At 38.9% G+C, this 20,655-nt stretch overlaps 1 protein-coding gene across 4 annotated transcripts in view; it reads left to right on the forward strand.

Moving 5' to 3' along the window:
• Positions 1-20,655, forward strand: part of SRGAP1 (SLIT-ROBO Rho GTPase activating protein 1) — a 138,458-nt gene that overhangs the window by 66,702 nt on the left and 51,101 nt on the right. For all 4 annotated transcript variants that reach the window (XM_021547435.3, XM_021547432.3, XM_077783501.1 and 1 more), the window contains exons 2-4: positions 9-204; positions 2,609-2,771; positions 10,987-11,049. In XM_021547435.3, the coding sequence (XP_021403110.2) occupies positions 9-204; positions 2,609-2,771; positions 10,987-11,049 (422 nt within the window). The remainder of the gene's footprint in view (positions 1-8; positions 205-2,608; positions 2,772-10,986; positions 11,050-20,655) is intronic.

A 20,655-nucleotide genomic window follows, 5' to 3' on the forward strand; every position in this document is an offset into this window, starting at 1 on the left:
GTCATTAGAGATCCGAGCTCAACTCGTTGAGCAACAGAAATGCCTGGAGCAGCAGACTGAAATGAGAGTGCAGCTGCTTCAGGATCTGCAGGATTTCTTCCGCAAGAAGTCGGAAATAGAGATGGAGTATTCCCGAAACCTGGAAAAACTGGCAGAGAGATTCATGGCAAAAACAAGGAGTACAAAGGATCATCAGCAGTACAAGTAAGAGAAACCTGCTTGCCCATCACCCCCATGTTGTACCTGTTGCTGGTTCAAAGGTCTATTTAAAATTTCCACCTCTGCTTAACAGCCTAGCAGTTCTCATTGCAGTTTAAGGTAGATGCATGCCTAAATACTAGTGTTGATGTGGCTCTGTGCAGTTACTCATGTCAGCTTCTGGCAAGTAGTTTCAGTTTCTTAAAATGTAAGTTGCACAAACATTATCCCTAACCTACCATATTAAACCACCCAAAATACAGACAGTATCTAGAAGAGATGCAGAGTACTAAAAGCTTGAAAATCTGTGTGCTCATTTCTAGTGGAGTTGATAGAATTTTGAGGCATTTGCATGAAGGTCAGTCAACATTACAACAACAACAAAATAGACAATTTTGGCCAAGAATGACATTAAGAAATAAAGCTATTTTGATTTGTTGTTGCATGTGAACTTTGCTGCATCTTCACCTCTCTGATTCCTGGGAATAGAGATGATGTGAACGTTATGCGTTGTTTACAATTTAACATATCCTTTTAATGGCTTAGTTTCGTAACATGGACAGTATGTTTTCTGAAATACTTCATGTGCTTCACTTGCTGACATAGTCTCATGTGGTTATTTTCCTTACTTGAGCTGATTAATGAATGCATGTGTCTGGCCCTGTTATGCTTAGGGGTTTAGAACAATACTTTGTGTTTGTAAAACTAAAAAATAGTTTTCCAAATGTTCACTCAGAGCTGTGCTAGAGATACACAGATAGAACTATTGTTTCAGGACAAAAGTATTCTCCAAATATATCTGGCAAAGGAAAGGTTAATCAAATACAGCTTGAAGAGTTCAAAGAGCATTAATATAAAATTCTTAAAATTCGTATTAGTGACTCAATGATTCCCTGAAATAACCAACTTGTGCATATGTTACCACTTCAGAGAGAGCCCTGGCTTTTACTCTGCTTGTTGCAAAATCTTTTTTTCCTTGTCTGTACAATCATCTTTCCTTGTTTTTAAACATGTTAAATCCATACTGGCAGCAGTGAATAGGAGTTTTGACTTAAGTTCTGCCTTTGGCTTTGTTCTTGCAGTTTGCTGCTTTGAGAATAGGTTACAGCAAAAGTGGCTTTAGTTGTTGGTCCCCTGAGCTGTTTCCACCATTGCTCCCAGGATAACCAGGAAGGTCTGTGGAATTGGCTTTGGGACATGCAGAAGCAGCGAGGACCAAGTAGTATCAGCATGGCCCTTCAGGAGTGCTCATGTTGTCTGACCTGGCTGATAAAACCCCTTGCTGTGAAGTAACACTGTTAAGATGTCTATCTGAAACAAATGGAGGAAGTTTTCTTAACTGCTGATTCATAGCAAAGCAAAGCACTGATGATTAAGAAAATACATTTGTCTGCTAATCATTCCTTGTTGCTTTGATTCTGAGGGTTAGAGCTAAAATTAGACAATTAAAGGCCATATATCTAACAATGAGAATAGCTAATTATTAGAAGAGTTTGCCAAGAGTTGCAGGAGTTTCTCCCTCAATTCATCACCACTTCTACCTGTTTTGTCCTCATGTGCTTTATCCTTTATCCTTTTAACTAAAGGAGAATCACTGTAAAAGAGAAAAAAAAAAGAGTAGCAAGTTTCTGGAGCAGAAAGGCAAACTTTATACTAAAATGTCAATAAAACCATATGACAAATTTTATAAAGTTTTCCTTGTCTATGAAAGAGTTGCTCAACTACATGTATTTTTATTTTGCCTTGTGTAAAATAAATGAGAAGTCATCTTTGATTTTACTTCTTGCTACATTAAAGCTGGGAGTGGGCCTACATTGCAAAAAATCTGTCATGGGAATTCAGAATTGGATCACTGGAAAAAGTCCAGTCCTGCTATTTGTCTTGTAATTGACACATTTAGGACTAGCAGTAGCAGTGTATTTATGAATGCTGTGAATTTATGAGCATTGCTCACAGAATATGGATGCTTGAAACATTTTCTTCTACTTCATCAGTTATACAAATCCAATGCAGTGAAACAGCTAAACCTGCAATTTTGCTCATGAAGGATTTGGGTTGTGCTTCCAGTGCTTGTTTATTTCTAATGTTAAAAATTAATTACTGTTACTCTTCCAGGAGTGACCTTCATTGATTTTGAACATTTACACGTACTCCATCTCTAAGCTTTGTGACAAGATATTTTTTACTTTCAGGTTGGTTTGCAGAGTATCCATGCCTCATGGGACTTGAATGTGTCTTAAAAGTCATCTGAGGCTTGCCTAACCTGAATTATCCCAAGAATGGAGAGACTGTTCAGATGTAGCTATTTTTATGTAACAAGTTACAACTGTAAATGTCAGTGAGATGCTTCAGTTAATAACATAACTTTTTCATTTCTATACATTATACATTTGTGTATTTCCTTCCTCAGGAAAGACCAGAACCTCTTGTCCCCAGTGAATTGCTGGTACTTACTCCTGAACCAAGTGAGAAGGGAAAGCAAAGACCATGCAACACTGAGTGAGATCTACCTGAACAATGTGATCATGAGATTCATGCAGATCAGTGAAGACTCCACCAGAATGTTCAAGAAGGTAATGCCTCTCCTGCAGCCCTCTATCTGGTCTTATAAGATGCATGAGGGAGGCAAAAGTGTCCTAAATACTAGTGAGGAGAAGATTCAGCACACACAGCATAAAATCTGTTTTAGCATACATATAAATTCTTCATTACTGGTCTCTTGAAGCAAGTAGTGCTGAAATGCCTGGGATCCTGCTGTATATGCTGGTGACCTTAAGAGCTGAATCACAAATATCCAAAAAGCAGGGGGAAAAGCTTGTCCTTCTCTTAAAAGCAAACTTGTCTGCCCATGCAGAAAGGAAACAGTTTTCACTTACGACTCCCAAAATAGTAACGCTGTATTAATTAATTATTTGTGAAAAAGAATTTCATTGTGAATGAAACAGATTGAAGATGAAGCAAGAGTTTGCTTTTTAGGCCCTCGACATAAAGTTGGTAGTGTATGCTGCAGTTCTCCTCACAGTGTTTCCTTTTCTTCCTAATGTTAAATATGAACATACACTTTTGATAATGTAAGTATTTCTGTTAGATCCTTTAAGTGTTGTCTCTGTACGTGTTTGTCCTTGTCCATGACTGTTATGTATTTTCATAACACATGCATGATGTTTAAATCCCTTGTGTGTTAAGCAAGCACTCTAGGCAATCTTAGCTCAAGATCTACACAAAGTGTTTGCAGTCACTGTTGTTAAAATGTTCCAAAAGGAAAATAGATTATAAATGCATATACATTAGTCACAGTGAGATGTTAGTAGACAATCAGCGTACAAAAGACTTCAAGAAGAGTAAAGGTTAGAAGATGTAAATTGTGTGATGAAACGATAGCAGTGGTACCCAAGTTAATGTTTTCAAAACAGGGGGCTGGTTTCACATATACCTGACCATAATTCTAGATAGCATTGAGGTGTGGAAGAGAATCATTTAGGGAGCATATAGATTTGTACTTGGAGGAAATAAAAGTAAAAACTTAAAAACTTCCTGGTATGCATTAAAACCTGTAACATGGACAGAGTTGAAGTTTATAGTTTCTCAATCAGTAATGAGTTGTTAATATAATATATTTGATATTTAAAACTGTAATTTACTAACCACTCAATTTAATAAAATTGAAGATAGTTATAGAAATTGATCCAGTAATGAGAAAAGTGATTTGAATGGGCTGCAGTACTGTCTATGTGCGGATATCTCAGAGTTGCAAACCAGTAGAAATTTTTTTTTTTAATTGAATCTGAAATAGTTTTCCAGTTGCTTATGTCTCAGAAATATCTTCTTCAATAGGTGTGCATTATTAGACAAGCCTGTTTGTTTTCAGCATAGTTCAGTTCTTTGACTCCGGAAATTTTGCTTTTCCTTCCCTTCTGTCCAGGTGGACTGTACAATGGTATATTGTTAAAATTTTCAGTGGAGAAGTGTGTGTCCTTTCATATTCACTCATAATTTATTAATGGAGATTGCTGCAGCTTCTCTGTCAAAAGGAGGAAAATATGTGGCTATTTTCAGTGTGTTAACAGGAGGGATATTGTCCCATCTTCCTGATAAACTTGTCTCTGCCCTTCGTGTTGTTCCCATGCAAGTGCAACATTTCAGATTTTCTCTTGCTAGCTTCTTGAAGAAGAGCAAGCAGCTGCTCTTGCTTTTTAATTCCTAACTTGGATTTTCTAAAGGGGAAAGAAGAGCAGGGAAATTGAGGTAGTCCTGCCATGCATAACCTGAAGCTCACACTAGTTGAGCCCAGATCCTCAGCAGCCCTTTGCTACCTTTCACTGGGTTTGCAAGCTGACACTCAGTGTGACAGTGCCATGTCAAACAGCTGACAGCTGAGGTGAAGTGTGGGCAGAGTGAGCTAAGCAAAGGCTGTGTGCAAGGATCTGAGCCAGTCCCATAACATTAGGGGAAGGGTGGCAGGAAGACATGCAGCACCTCTGTATGGCATAAGTGAGCTTTGTGGGCACGTGGACTGAATACAGCAGTTCTTGTTCACCAGTATCAATTCTGAGCACACATTTTTAAGGCATTTGGTCAGGCTCAGTACTTGTTGCAGAAGGTTGGTATTTCCACTGAGCCCCAGTGGGCACAGTTCTTGCTATGGCGCTTGCTGCAGAGTACTGGTGATTTATTTGCTGTTAGTTCCCAGGTGCAGAACTGACAATGAAGCTCTTCCAGCCCAAACCCTTCCATGATCCTGTGATAATTTGTGTGAGATGTGAATGAGCAGTCTAACTTATGGTACTCACAGAACTACATAATGGATGTTTACTGGGCAACAAAAAGATCAGATACAAAACATACGTACTCTCAGCTACAGTTCTCTTTGCAGGAAAGAGGTTAGAGGGGCAAAGAGAAGGTGCACTTAGAGTGAGAGAGGTGACAGACAGCAGTGTCTGTCTTCCATCAAAATTGTATTCTCCATGAAGAAAATGGCATTGATTTTGTTGGAGATTTTTTAACATCAAATATCATATTTAAGCAATTTCTGTCAATTTCTGTGATTCTGCAGATTACTCTCAAAAAATGTATTTAGAATAAAATAGTGTCAGAGAAAAGTATAATCAGTCTCAATAGGTGTCATATCCCTGTGAAAGCATATGGAATTTGTTCACTTTTCACAGATTCTGGATTAAAGTAGGTACAAACCATGTCCTGCAGATACTTCTACTGTGGAATCTGATCATACTGTTCTGTGAAATATGTACTGTCTCTCTAAGTAATAAGTATAAATTGCAAGAAAAGCAGTGATATGAAGATTTTAAAAATAGATTAACAAGTGCATGCTTAGTGTCTTACTGCAATCCACAATAAAGAGCAGGAAATATCTGTACTCTGTTGCCTCTCACAGTATTGCACACAAGAGCATGTAATGTCTACAATTCAGTGATTCTGTAATTTACAGATGCCAGTTAGTCGAGCTTGTCTATATTCAATTATTAGATCTTTCTTTATGTATCTTACATCTTATTAATCTAATGGTTTACACATCACTACTTTTACCTTGTTTTAGTTCTCCATCAGTCTTGTAACAGCAAGGTGCTTTACTCCATTTCCAAGTGTGGAGTGAAAGTACATACACCAAGCCCATGATGAGAACAGATCTTTATTGTGCTGCTCTGAAACCTCAGTCTTCTGCTGCAGAAAGGGAGAGTGTCTCCAGGGTGGATTGCCCCATTGCCCTCAGGCAGGATAAGGGGAGACAACAGCAAAGTCATAATCACTCTGAACTTCTTGACTCTTTCTACTCCCTCTTTATTTCTCCTTCCAAAAGGATGGGACTTCCCATTCTTCTTCTCAATGGTAGATGTTACTGACTTTTTCCATCTTGTTGGTGGGCGTGTTGGTTCTCAAGTGAAGCTTTTCTATGAAGTGGGCCCAACATTTTCTGGAGGAGTGCAGCTTGAATTTGTATCTTAAGATTGACTTCAGCTTGAATTGTAGGAAAGAAAACATCCAATAATTTCCTCCTTTCCCAGCCATGCTTTCCACTGGAGTATTGTTTTGTTACCTCTCCTATGTGTGATATAGTACAAGCCGTAAGTTTGTAGCAGCCCCTTTTTCTACTTGTTCTGTAAAAGGTGTGTGCAATAGCCAATGAAGATCTGATAAAATAAGTAATGGTGAAGGTGCCCTCACTCCTTAACCTTTGTACTTTGTCCTTGTCACAGTCTCTGTTTTTCATCATTCTGTTTTTCCTTTTGTGTGCATTTATTCATCTCTCTGGATATTTGGATTGTTTTGGAGAAATTATCCCTATTGGCTCTACCTTACGTGGTCTGATGGGACTGGATGTGTTGTATTCAAGTACCTGATTTATATGACTTTTCTGTCATATCTTTGTTAACATCCTTAACATGTTGATATTAATTAATTTTGTTCTCCCAGGAGCTATTTGTCATTCTTTTTTTCCAGGGGTCAGGAACTGGCATCTGTTTAAATGTACTAAATGCAAGACAAAGATAGGATCTAGTACATAGATTTTGTAGCATTTGTTGGAAGACATTATGTCAGGCCTCATACTTTCAAATAGGCACCTAATATCTTCTTTTTAGTTGCTGGCATATAAAAGCAGTAAGATTGCTGTTGATGCCTGGCCTTCATGCTGCACATAAAACTACAAAAATAAAGTAGCGGAGTTCAAACCTTGCATGCTTGCACATTTCTTCAGGCAGATGGGGTATGTGGCCTCATGGGGACAATTAAAGAATAAAGTAATAAGGAGAAATGTCAAGCAGAAGGGAAAAGTATTATGCAGAATATTTCATGCAGTGATTCTGGTTACCCCAGCAGTAATAATCAACTGTATAAACACATACTCACAAGATCCTTAAGCAGATTTGTATATTTATAATTTATAAACATGTATTTTCCTTGGACAGAAATCTACATAAGCCAAGATGAACATATCTTCCAATGTTTACAGTAAAAGATGCTGGAGAAACCAAGCACAATAAATATTTTAGTTCCTTAATCTGGCTATTAACAAGGAATATGACTACCTACTGAATCTGTTTGGTGTTATACAGATTGTGGCCACATGAATTTTTTTGCACCATTTTCTTAAACATTTAAATGTTTCAAAGGATAGCAAGGCTGTTTATTGCTATAGACTGGCATGTCTGGGACAAAATTTTACTGAATTGTCTATGTTAGTGTCACGCAGCTCATGAAACCTTCATAAAAGAAGGGTTTGCACTTCACTTCCCACAGAGACCAGCAGCAGACTTATTTAAAAGCAATTAGCACAGAATGTTTTCTTTAAATGATGTTAACTTGTGTATACTAAATACAGACACTAAAAAGTTCCAGGTAGACCTAGACTGACCCTAAAATTTTAGTTAAAATAAACGAGTAAAGCTGGAGTGCCAAATTATGCTTTAACTGAAATATATAGAAAAAAATTAACATACCTCAATGAAAAGATATCAATGTGGAATAAAATTTTAAGTTTCTCAGACTTTTATCCAGAAATACAAATCTTGATAACATCAGTAGGGCTACCGATGTGTTGAAAGTTGAGTGCATACTGAAAGGAGAGTTTAGGTACATTTGCTTGTCCATTGCATATGTATGATCTATGCTGATATCAGGTGAAAAAAATACACTACTGTCTCTTAATGTCTTGAACCAGATTAGTAACATATATAATATTTTTACCAAAAATTTGCATGTGCTCTAACATTTTTATTATCTTCTTCGTTGCTTTGGTTAATAGGTACTAGTGCATGTCTCAGGGGAGCAGTGAATAAATAAGCACCTTCAGTGATTGTTTGTCAGGTTTTAATAGCCTGATTAGAGCTGTCAGCTCAGCTCTGGGAAAACGTGTGCTGCATCTTACTTTCTGTTGTTTGGGTACTCTCTGGACAGGCTCCTAGAGGAGCACCCCATTCATGCATGCTGAACCCTACTGCAGGAAAAAGGTAGCATAAACGAGAAATAGGAAAGCAATTAACCACTGAAAATAAATTAATATAACTGGTTCTCTAACATGTCATATATTACACACTAAAAGCCATATTGCTTGCCAGTCAAGTCAGTGTTTCTTGATCCTAAATGGTAAAGAAAAATGTGTTGGTTCTTGAAAAATAAATTCTTTTTATACTGTTAAGTTTAACAAAATTTCTTGAGTTTTTTGGACAATCCCTACAAAATCTTTCATCAGAATTGAAATCAGTTGAAATGTTATCCATCACTGCAGGCATCTTCTGCTTGTTGGAGTCCACAGATGAAGTGGTGAAGGGATGACTCCTTTGTGATTGTGTGTCATTGCTTGGTTTTCATTTCCCAATTTTCACTCTTTTTGCTGATCACCTCCCTCCTTCTCTTTTTGCTTTCCATTTTAAAGCTTATTGTCCTTCTACAAAAGCATCTTTCTCTATTGTGATGTCTTCCATTCACTTTCAAATTTACCACTGATCACTGTGTTGCCCTGGAAAAGATCATGTCTGCATGATAGCCAGTAAATCCTGAGGGCTGGACTGCTGATATTTCAGTGCTGGACAGAGCTTGAAAGGAGCACAGGGAAAAAATGTTTCCTAGTAAATAGTGATAATTCACCGAATGAATCCTCAGTTCATCCGGTGTCTACTTGCATCAAGATGGGACTGCATTAAGAGGAGAAAAGAAGGGTCCATCCTTCAATGAACTGCATGTGCTTTGCTTACAGTGAAATCTCAAAGGGTTAAGAAAAATTTGGTTTGAAGTTTTCTGTCTCACCTTCTCAAACAAACCTTTGTGCTACCAGGTTAAGGCATCCTGCCTTAGAATTGCTGTTGCTGTATTTAGGGCTTGACTTCTCATCAGCCTCAATATGGCTGTGAGCAACAGTTGAAAGGGGTAAATTGTTTGAAGCTGGAGCTCATCTAGAGTTTCCTCCCACATGGGGATGCTCACATCTTAATGTCAAACATCTTATTTGTATGTTTTGCCCTTCTTTCTGCTAAAGCAATTTGAAAAACCGCTCATATTCAGCATTATAATAGCAGCTATCCAAGAATTAACAGGTGGCCTCTGCTTGAAGCTTTGAGGAGATGTGTAAGCTGATGTTAGAGCTGAGCTGCTGACATTTAGAGGCAGAGTTCCAATGTAAAACAATGAAAAGCAACTCAGAATTTTTGCTAAAGATTTTACAGCACTTCCCTACAGCAGCTTGCAAATCTGCAGTCCTTTTCCAATTCTTCATAAGCACTCTGCTGTTACAAATAGGACATGTTGTCCTTCTTATTAGAGGAAAATCATCTGATATTTGCAAAGAAGGGGAAGTAGTAAGCCTTGTGTTCCAGATACTTCAGAACTAACGCATATCTTATGAAAATACTAGTCTTTGAAAAGTATAAGCAACAAGGAAAGTTTCAAATTATTCTGTGTATCTCAGCTTCAGAGCAGCCGTCTTACTGTGCCTTAGCTACTACAGCTAATGCCCTTGGGAATACAGGAATTTAATGGAAGTGGTTTTTTAAAATTATATTCCTAGCTTCTTGTCAGTGTAAAACCATCTTGCTTGTAAGGATTGGAGTGAATACTGATAAGTGATATGATGAGTGCTTTAAAATACTGCCCAGAGTTAAACTAGGATAGTAGGAGTGGGAGAAAAAAACACCCAAATTTTCTGGTTGAGCTGCTGTATGTATCTCATCCTCCTGGAAGACCCAGTGGGTGGGATGTGTGATGTGGTTTCTCCTCATACGTGGACATTGTGCTGAAAATTCTCATTCAGAAACCATTATTCCTCAGGTGTTTTAGTGATGGCCAAGTATGCATTAGCAGCTTTGGAAATGAGTTGTCCCTGAGGATTTTCCTTTGGCTTCCCTACAAATACAAAGTACTTCTCATAGCTAAGGCCATTATCTATCATGCTGTTGAAGTTTTTAGTAACCAGACTAATTATCAATTTATTCACAGGAAAAAAAAATATCTCACGTTTTCAGCATGGATGTTAGAATGCTGAGCATCACAGAAGTGTAGCCAGGCTGTTTGCCAAGTCCCATAGCTCTATTCTGTAGCTGTTTTCCAAAGGCTGTGATACAAATGCCTTCAACTCTTGCACAGTTGCCACCATTTTCATTAGATTGAACTGCTGTGGAAAAATAACAATATATTTCAATGAGACTCCAATTAAATACTCTTGTTTTGACATATTTGCTTTAATAACAACTGATGCCAAGCATTTATCTTTTTTTTCTGGATCAGAATGAAAGTAAAGACACAGTCCAGAAAAGCTAAACAAAGCTGGTTCAGCAGCCCACTCTGTGGAATATTATGCAGTTGGGTATCTGTTTCAAAGAGGAGCCACAATTATTTCTTGCATAAATATTTAGATAGTTGTATGTGGTGAGAAACAAAGGCTATCCTAGATGGAAAATTGGGCAGGCTGTCCCTCTAGAATATCACATTCTGCATGGTTTAGTTTTTGTATATAACATAGAAATTATAAAACAGTACATAGTTTGTTCTATTAAAAACATTAATCTTGAACTTTCCCCTTTCTGTTTTCACCTAATTTCCTGATGCTTTAAAATACCTTAAAATTACTTCTGGGTTTCTTTTTAGGAGTCTTACGTCCAGATGTTATCTGTCTGCCTCTGCATCCCTGAATCACTCTTTTTAGTGTACTGTAATTCAGAATGGTTTTTGTAAGCAATATTGCATTCACTGTCTAGGATGAGCAATGAGTATAAATATCAAGAAACAAATGTATGATGCAGTGTTTACATGCCCTTTTCTAATGATTTTTTTTAATTACAGAGTAAAGAGATTTCATTTCAGCTTCATGAAGACTTAATGAAAGTACTTAACGAGCTTTACACAGTAAGTACAGTTACTTAGCTTATCTTATACAAATTCCATATCAGACTACTTCTGTAGGCTTTAAGTGGACTTTCATTGACCAAGTTACCCACAGTGGAGTTACTTATTTTTATCTTTTACACAAGCCTAAACTATATTTTTGAAAAGACTACTCACTTGTTTAAAATACATATGCTAGTGGTTTCAGGATTACTCTTTACTTTCAACCCTTTTTTTACCCCAGACTCTGCTAAACTAGTTTATTAGAACTTTTGTTGTTTATTAATTAGACATTTCTACTCAGAGCTTACCAGAGCACACTTCGTTCATTTCTGCTTTGTTTTTGTCCATGCTGCCATGCTTATTTTGACTTGTGGACTAAACCCAGTAAAAATCATAGATTTTTGCAAATCCAGTGCTGTGCTGTCTAAATGTTACTTATGTGCCCTTCCCCATCCCTGACTGGGATAAGTAAATAATGAAAAGAAAAACAGAGGGTTTTGTAGACTTCCCATACCATTTAGAGAGATCAAGAAAAAAACCCACTGTGAACATGCTGGCAAGCTCCTGCTAATCCGTAGAAAAATCTGAGTGAATTTAGGTCTGAACCTATTTTCTTGTTTGATATCTATTTGCACAACTTGATACTACAAAACAATGTCTCATCTACCTGATAACTATTTCCCCAGCTATTTTCTGAGGGGGTATGTTGTGAAGAAGAAAATAAGCAATAATTACCCTTTCTTTGAAACACAGCTGTAGAATTAAGATGAATTGGTTATATGCATGTCTTATGAAAGCCTGTTATTTCTGCTTATTCAGGAAGTTGTACATATAAATTTTCTTATTTTTGTTGGGAAGAACTGAAACATAAATGCTCCAATACCCTGCATAACAATCTCTAGACAGCCCTGTTCCCTGTCCTCAAGATTTGGAGGAACATCAAAAAACCTACAATATTAATAACAAGAAACTTTTGTGAAGTTTAGGAAGTTTAGAAAGCTATCAGTGATCACTTCTCCACAAGGAGAGCCCAAACATTACTTTTGTGTATTTTGGTGATTTTTCTTTTGACCTAGGGAAAATTGTGCAGCCATCACTGGTTAGATTGGAGAACATTTGAACTCCAGAAGAGCTTAGATGGCAAAAAGGAGATCCAAAAAAATTTTTCTAGTCTTTCTGCCCTGAGTTCTTTTTAATTGTTACAGACACAGATTCCCAAAGCCTTCCTAAACCACCGTTTTTTGTTTGGGATTTTGTTTGGGGTTTTTTCCATCTGAAACCACCACGATTTTGGTAGATGGTAGAGTGCAATACTGCAAAGCCTTGTTGGCTGAGGCCTGTAGTCAGTGAAGTGTTCTGGGATCAGCTTCTGCAAAGTAGCGATAGCTGCAGACAATTCCCACAGCTGCAGGGGATCATCGCCTGCAGGAGCCATGGCACAAGTGGGACTTCAGTGCTGAATAAGCCCTGAAGATACAGCCTTGTTTCAATTAAACAGTTGCATAACTCCAGTGTCTGGTGAGGCTTGGGATTAGTGCCTGTGCTCCCAGGGTAAGGAAACAGTGAAGCATGTGCTGAAATACTTTCTTGAAGTACCACTGAAAAGCTGCAAGACTGGGCTTTGGTATTTTCATTCTTTTTCTTCACACAAGTGCTGTGTCTGCACACTGATAACCATCAGATTTAATCAGGTATTAACTTCCGTATCGGGTATTAATTTCCGTATTATGGCTTCCAGTGCGTGCTAATTATTTTCTCAGAATTTAAGATTTATTTTTTAAATGGGAATGTTTTTTATGTTATAAAAATTCTGAATTTGTCCACAATTTGAGTCAGGATACTGCTGCAAGATGGTTTCTTGGGATGGAATTTACCTGATTTTCAGACATGTGCAGTCTTAGCACAATATCTTAGAATTCTGTGTTCCAGCTGAAGTCCCTGGAAATCTAATGTGGGCAGATGAGACCCCTTTAATCAGATGCAAGAGTCTGCTTCAGATTAAGTGATCTGTACTATTAACTTCATTGTCCAGCTTTTCATTGATTGCAAAGGGCTTGGTCAGCTGTACATGTCCACATTTAGCTAAATAAAGCCCACACATAATGAAGTGACAATATGATGCAGAGTAGCATCTGTTTCACTGCTTGAATGTTTAGAATGGTCATCATCATATCTGTTTATTACATCTGCTCATGTACATAAAGATAGAACAGTATCTAGACAGATGGGGACCTCATTCATACACAGGTTTTTAATTCTTTATGACATTTACTATGTGCAGAATAAGATCATAGTGGCCTTATCGAAGCAAGTATTGAGAGTTTTAATCTCCAGCAGTAACATTTCTCAGTCACAAAAAAGAGATGTCATCTTCTTGTTTTCCCCCATAAAACAGGGGGGGGGGGCGGGGGGGGGGGAGAGTAAAAAAAAAAAAATCAGTCTTTCTCTTGTGAGATAAATCATTGTGTCAAAAAAAAGGCGCAAATTAATATGAAATCTGCGAGTAATATACTAATACTAATGTCTGCCCCTACTACTTAGTTCTGTTTGTTTGAAAGGAAAGGTGCCTTCATGAAGTGTAACTTAGAATGTGATGTCTATTGGAATTTAAATACCTCTAAAGCCTTTGAGTAAGGGGCAAGTATTGAAGTTTTTAGTATGTATGAAGAAGGTTTAATAATCTGGTTATTTCTTATCATCATGCCTTATCTTACAGCAAACGTCTGTAAATTAAGGCCTTTAGCTTGTGCTGTCCTCGTTAAAACTACACATCATGTACATAATTATTGAAAAAATAAGAACAGAAGTGGGTGAACCACCACTTCGGATGTTCTCAGAACAAAGCAGGGTTATTTTGCTGGAATAATCAGAATTTTGTAAGCGAAACCTTAGTTTCTAATTTTACATCTCTTCTATGTAAAGTTTTTTTAAATGTTGCATTATATAGGTTTTTGACATGTTTTGCAACTCATAAAAATTCATTTTTAAACTCTGTATTTTCAATTGTCAGTGCTTTATGCATGGATTTTAAAATTAGGACTGAAAACATAATTCTAAAATCAATTTAATAGCTAAGCTTCATTTTGTATCTTTCCGAGTTCAGTAAATTATGACTGGCAAGTACTTAAAGCTATGCCTGGTTTCTCGTGGCTGTGCCAGGCAGTTGGTATTTTCAGGTCTGCAGCATCCCAGCAGCTGCACTCCTCCCTTACTCCTGTCCTTACCACACTTGCAGCCAGTGCAGGCCAGGAATCAGTCCCATGTTTCAGTTACGAATATAAGCTGTAGAAACTACAATGAGGTGTACCTTTTGAGTGATGGGGAGCTCAGTTAGTTGTGTGGGGTCACAGACAGGAGTTTTCCTGGCATTTACAGGAAGAAAAGTTGGTCAGACTGAAAGCTGGAAGATGTTTGGTTTATTCTTTCATGAACTGATTGATTTAGAAATCTTCCTACACATTGACTTAAAGAGGCAACAGATTATTGACTTTGCAGTAAATCATCTCTGCCACATAGAAAACTCCCCAGTCAAACTCTCCTTCTATTTCTCTGGGAAGCTAAAATACCTTGCCGTGTCAGATCAAGTACTGGTATACAGCAGTAGTGTCTGAATGATAGAGGATGACAGGGAACAGAAGGTAGGCAGGCAGACACTTTTCTTGTGTTGGAGAGAGGTCTTCACTGGCTTTATGTAGGGGTCAGGACATATCCATAAATGTCCTCTAAAGATGTCAGGAAGGTCACAGGTTTGCTAAAAATAAAAAGCTGTTCCAATAATAAGGCTAAGGGCAAATGGTGTAGAAAAGTGATGCACATCATAAAAGTATGTCTTCATGTCTCCCACTTGGCCTTCCAAATTAATCCTGCTGGCATCACACATTTCATAAGCAATGCAAATGTGAAGTGCTCAGAAAAAGGAAAAAGTGGGGACAGTCCAAAGCAACTTGGATGTTAGAAAAAGACAGGACTGCTGTGCCACTTGCATTTTCCATTTATTTACTTTTCTCTTGAAAAATTCTGGCTGTTTAATTTTTCAAGGCAGTTGCTGCCAGATTTTCTTCATTTCTTCACTGAAATAGCACAGAATCTGATTCCTCTTCAAAAAGTTAAGTTCCATTTACTGTGGCACATCAGAGATCTGAGAAGGTGACATCAGTAATGCTGTGTTGGTAGTAATAGGTAAGTGACAATTCTTAAAACCACAGCAGAGTTTGGCTTGGAAGTGAGTGAACAGGATGCTGACAATGGCTCATACTGAGCCTGCTTAACTGCTAGAGGCCACTGGTGTGGTAAAATTGGCATAAGATTTTGCTTATTTCTTGTGCAGAGCACTAGCTATCCCAATTTAATGAAAACCTTGTGACTTCACCTTCTGAGAAGAGCTCACAGCTTAGCAGAGACAATTATAAAACAATTCAAACATGATAAATGCACCAGGGATAAGCTAGGACATTACTATTTCCCAAGAAACACTGTGGAAAAGCTCTTAATTATGCAGTTTTATTATAAAAATAAAGTACATGTTTAACACAGTAATTTCAATATATTTTAGCTCTGTAGCTTTCAGTTTTGCCTTGGTTTGGGTTTTCTAGAAAAGAAGTATGCATGTAGAGAAGGAAAGCTAGTCCCTTGCTATTGGGAACATTCTTCACTTATGGCCCATAGAAGTATAGCACTAATTACTATCTTGATAAAGTTGCTTAGATAACTGTGGGGTAGAATACTCTAGTGTGCCCCTCTTTGTGATAAATACTATCTTCTGCCTTGAGCCTAGTTGCTGAGCTCTTAAAAATGATGCTGAAACTTTGGCACACGAATTTATGTGATGTTTATGCTACCAAGAGAACAGTCTGTCACCTACAAATGTGAGAGTACATAGTTAGGATAGCATAATCTTTTTCATCTGCTTGTAGTCTGACACAGTCATCTGACAAATATATATTTTACATCACTGGATCAGCAGAATAAATTAATAGGAGATAAATTAATAGGAGATGAACTCAGTATTTAATTTTAGAAAGGTACTAGTATGCATTTAAGAATGCTTGTTCACTACAGTGGAGAAATGAAGCAAATATCATGATGACAGTTCAGCATCTGCAAAATAACAACCTTGCTCTCTTTTTTCAGTGCATACTTGATGGCTCATCAGTAAGCACTTTGGAGACTGATGGATATTCTCACAGGATGGCCTGTTGGTTCAACAGTTTGGACATTTGAGAAGCATTATTACTTGTTTCATAGTTTGAATAACAGATCTGTGAATTTGTTGCATGTTCACAGATCAGAGGCCTACACATCTCAGAATTTTCCTACAATAAGTCTATTTAGGAAAGCCTAAGCCTGTTACTGTGTTTAACAACATCTAACAGTCTTAAAAATTCCAAGACAAAACGATTACATAGTGTTAAGGGAAAGAATCATATATGCAACTTAGCCAGCAAATTCTAAGCCAATTTGTTGAGGAAGTCTGCGCTGAAATACTTGGAAGCCAACTCCCTAGCTTGTTCCCATTTACTTTTCCATATGTGTCTCTCTAATGCTTTCTCAAATTAAGTTCAGCTGCTGCAATATCAGCTCTTTAAAAAGCATTGATACATCATGAAAAAGGCTGAAAAATCATTAAGATGTTTTCCCCAAAGGCTTGCAAAATAATGATGTCACTAGTTCATGAGATAAGCATGCTGTCAATATAACAAACTGAACAGGAGGCACGTGCCTAGGCTGATCACTACACTTTGCAGAGTCTATATTGATTCCTAAGCCAGTGAGGCTTGAGTAGACTGACTCTGACTGATGTCCAGCCCTGTGAATTCAGAGAAAGGACTTCTTTTTGAATTTTAGTTATTTAGGAAACTATTTGTACCAAGAACTTGTGCAGAGTTTGTTGTGAGAACGTGAATTTCAAGTAGATGTCTTGGTTCCCCATGAAGGCTATGAGTTCCATGTAGTTCTCACACAAAACTTGCCTATCAATCAGCATAGAGTGAGACACTCTGGATTTGATAGCATGTGCTGTAAGCAAGCAGTGAGAGGAAGAAATACTCCTTAGTGATGTGAAGCTGACTGAGTCAATGTGGACACATTGGTGAGAACAGTGTACTCCTTCAAGGAGTGCTTCTTTCAACAAGGAGGCAAGCTGAAGTGTCAGCCACTGCAGAAGCACATTTATGCCTAATCTGCTAGTTTAAGAACTTCAGTGCTTTTGGCAAGCAGAACATATCCTTGTTTTACCACTTAGGTGCTTTGAGATGCAGTTAGAAAACTTTGACATATATTTGATACAGAATCATGCTAAGTTGTAATGGACCCTCAAGGATCATTGACTCCAGCTGCTGGCCCTGCATAAGACCATCCCCAAGAGTGACATCGTGTGCCCAAGAGTGTTATCCAAACACTTTCTGAACTCAGGCAGGGCTTGGTGCTGTGACTACTTCCCTGGGGAGTCTGTTCCAGTGCCCAGCAACACTCAGGGTAAAGAACCTTTTCCTAGTATCCAAATTAAACTCCCCATGACAATTTCAGGCCATTCTCTTGGGACCTGTCACTGGTCACCATAGAGAAGAAATCATGAGGAAGTTGCAGGTGGCAATGAGCTCTCCCCTCAGTCTCCTGTTCTCCAGACCAAGTGACCTCAGCCGCTGCTCATACAGCTGCTCCTCAAGGCTCTTCACCCTCTTTGTTGCCCTCCTATGGGCACTCTCCAATAGTTTTATATCCCTCTTCTATTGTGGCTCCCAAAACTGCACACAGTACTTAAGATGAGGCTGTCCCATCCCTTGCCTGGCTGGCAATGCTGTTCCTGATGCCCACAGGACATGGGTGGCCCTCCTGGCTGCCAGGGCACTGCGGATCCAGCTTCCCTTGACCAGGGCCCCATGGTCCTTTTCTGTGGCACTGCCCTCCAGCCTCTCATTCCCCAGGGATCCATTCATCCAAGGTTGCCCCATCCCAGGTGCAGAGTCCCAGCACCTTCCCTTTGATGGACTTCATGAGGCTGGGAATAGCCCAGTTATCTTAATTTGTCAAGGTCTCTCTGCAGGGCCTCCCAGCAGCTCCTCCTAGTTTTCTATCAGCTGTGAACTTGCTTAGTATCCCTTCTAGTCATGCATCCAAGTCATTAATGAAGATGTTGAAGAACACAGGACCCAAGATAGCCCTGCAGAACCCCACTAGTGACAGGTCACCAGTCTGATGTCACCCCATTCACTATAACTGTGCCCAATGAATGGGCCAGTTGCTCACTTAGCAAACATGATGTGTTTATCCAGCTGTGTGATGGACATTTTATCCAGAAGGATACTCTGAGATATAGTATTGAAAGATCTGCTGAAATCCAAGATTGCATCAACTGCTTCCCTTGTTGAGAACTGGGTGGGTTACCTTGACATAAAAGGAAATCAAGTTTCATCAACAGGACTTCCCTGTCATGAAGCTGTGCTGGCTGTGACCAGTGACTGCATTGTCTTTCAGGTCTTCTTCAATACCTCCCAGAATAATCTTCTTCATCGTTTTACCAGGCACTAAAGTGAGATTGACAGAAATGCAGTTTCCAGGGAGGACCCTTCTTTCCCTTCTTGAAAACTAGGGCAACATTTGCCAGCTTCCAGTTAGCCTGGACTTCGCTAATTCCCAATACTGGTCAAAAACTGAGAGAGAGGTTTTGTGATGACATCAGCCAGCTCTTGAAGAATTCTTGGGTTAATTCCATCAGGGCCCATAGTTCCCTCTGCAGCAGAGTACAAAAGAAAATAACTTCTAGGTGGTAAGATGTGTGAGATAGTCTTGTCCCACCATCTAAAAAGTCTGTAGAGATGACACAGAACAAAAGATAAAAAATAAAAGCAAACACCTCTAGCTTTATGTAAAGAAACACTTAAAAGATGTGAATAGAAAGGCCAAAAGAAAAGGGCACAACCTTGCTTTTAATTTCCTTTCCCCGACATTTTTAATAAGAGCCATATCACTTTCTATGCTTCTCTGTTTTATTATATAAACCATTTCTTTAAAAAGTCCTTTCCTTCTCTTTGCAATATTTATTTTCTTCCATGTGGCTGTATAAGTTAAGCTCCCTGGGTACTAATTATGGACAACTTTAGGAGTGCCTTTGGAACAGTGCACGATCTAGGAGACTGAACATGCTATTTGGTTAAACTGGGAACCTTGCAGACTTCAGCCCTGTCAGTTTGCCTTCTCTTCCTTACCCAGCTTTGTCTGTCTCTGGGAGTTTTTTCTGCCTCATCCGTGCAGATGTGAACTGGTGGGGCAGCAGCTGTTCCCAGTGGATATAGGCAGTGTTCGGGCAGGGAGCTCTGCACTCTGCTTGGACCCTGGAGCACAGTGTGCTGTAGAGGAGCAGCAGCAATAACACTGTGTCCTGCTCCAGGCACTTTGGTTTTATTCACCACAGAGCTGTAAGCATATGTTTCTTAAAATAAAATCAGGACAACTTTTCAGTGCTTGTCACCAACTGTTTTACCTTACTACAGGAAGCTGATGAAGAGTAGCTTGTTTCATTTTTAGTATCAGTGGCATCAGTCTTAAGTAGTGGCATACACAGTTATGGTGTATAATGTACATTGTTATGCAAAATTACTTTCCTCTGAAAGTGTCTGTCTTTCCATTGCACAGGACTTGAAGTAAGCATCAGTTCAGTCACCCACTGGCATGGCGTGCAGTTGGTTTGTGTCGATCCATGCTAAGATGTGCTGTAGTGAATTGCAATATCTAGCTGTAGTGTTCCCTGTTTTGCCACTCTATAGATAATCCTTAGGGTAGCCTAAATACTCAGGTACAAAAAGTACACTCTCCCAAGGGAATATTTCAAGGCAGCTTCCCAAAACTGTCTCCTCCATGGGTCACACAAGCAGCTGGTTTGATTCCTCCCTGTCCTTTGATATGTGAATGGTTTGATGGACTCCACCCGAAGATAATATCTGCTAGTGAGAGCTCTGGCACCTTTTAGAAGAGAGGAGGCCTCTGGCTGCCTGAGGATGCCTTCCTGCTTTGTTCAGTGCTCTAAACTTAAGACAACAAAGAAACAAACAACAAAAGACTGGGGAAGGCAGTTCCTTTGGTGGAAGTGGGTAGAGAAAGCCCTACCCAGCAGAAGTGGGGTTTGTGATTGACTGCTGTCCACTACACAGGACTCAGGCTGAGGTTTTTCTTGCTTGAAGAAGAAAGAGAGGACTGAGGTAACCCTTTTCCTCTTTGTGGCCTGTGCAAGCATGTATTCACATACTGGCAACCCAAGCTCTCTCATCTGCAGGCCCAGCAGGCATGTAGAGGAAAGATGCCTTAGTGTCTATGGGGAAAACATTTTCACAACATACATATCAGGCAGCTCCTTCTTCATTTCTCATCTGGTTTTACATTGGGCCCAGTCTGCTGGCTATGCAGTGGGCAGAGTTGTCTTTCATTGACAGCCATCCAGCTATCTGGGGATTTGCTCCCAGGCCAAAGCTTCCCATTCCCTCTCCTTTCTTACCCTTTTCTCAGTGTTGAAGGGATCCTTCTGCTTTCAAACATTCCGTTTCCACAGCCAAGCTGTTACTTAGCCCAGAAGATAGTTATATATCAGATAGATTTGGTACTGACACAGATTTGCTTTTGTTGTTCATTATT

The sequence above is a fragment of the Lonchura striata genome, chromosome 5, assembly GCF_046129695.1.
Source record: "Lonchura striata isolate bLonStr1 chromosome 5, bLonStr1.mat, whole genome shotgun sequence".
NCBI lineage: Eukaryota > Metazoa > Chordata > Aves > Passeriformes > Estrildidae > Lonchura > Lonchura striata.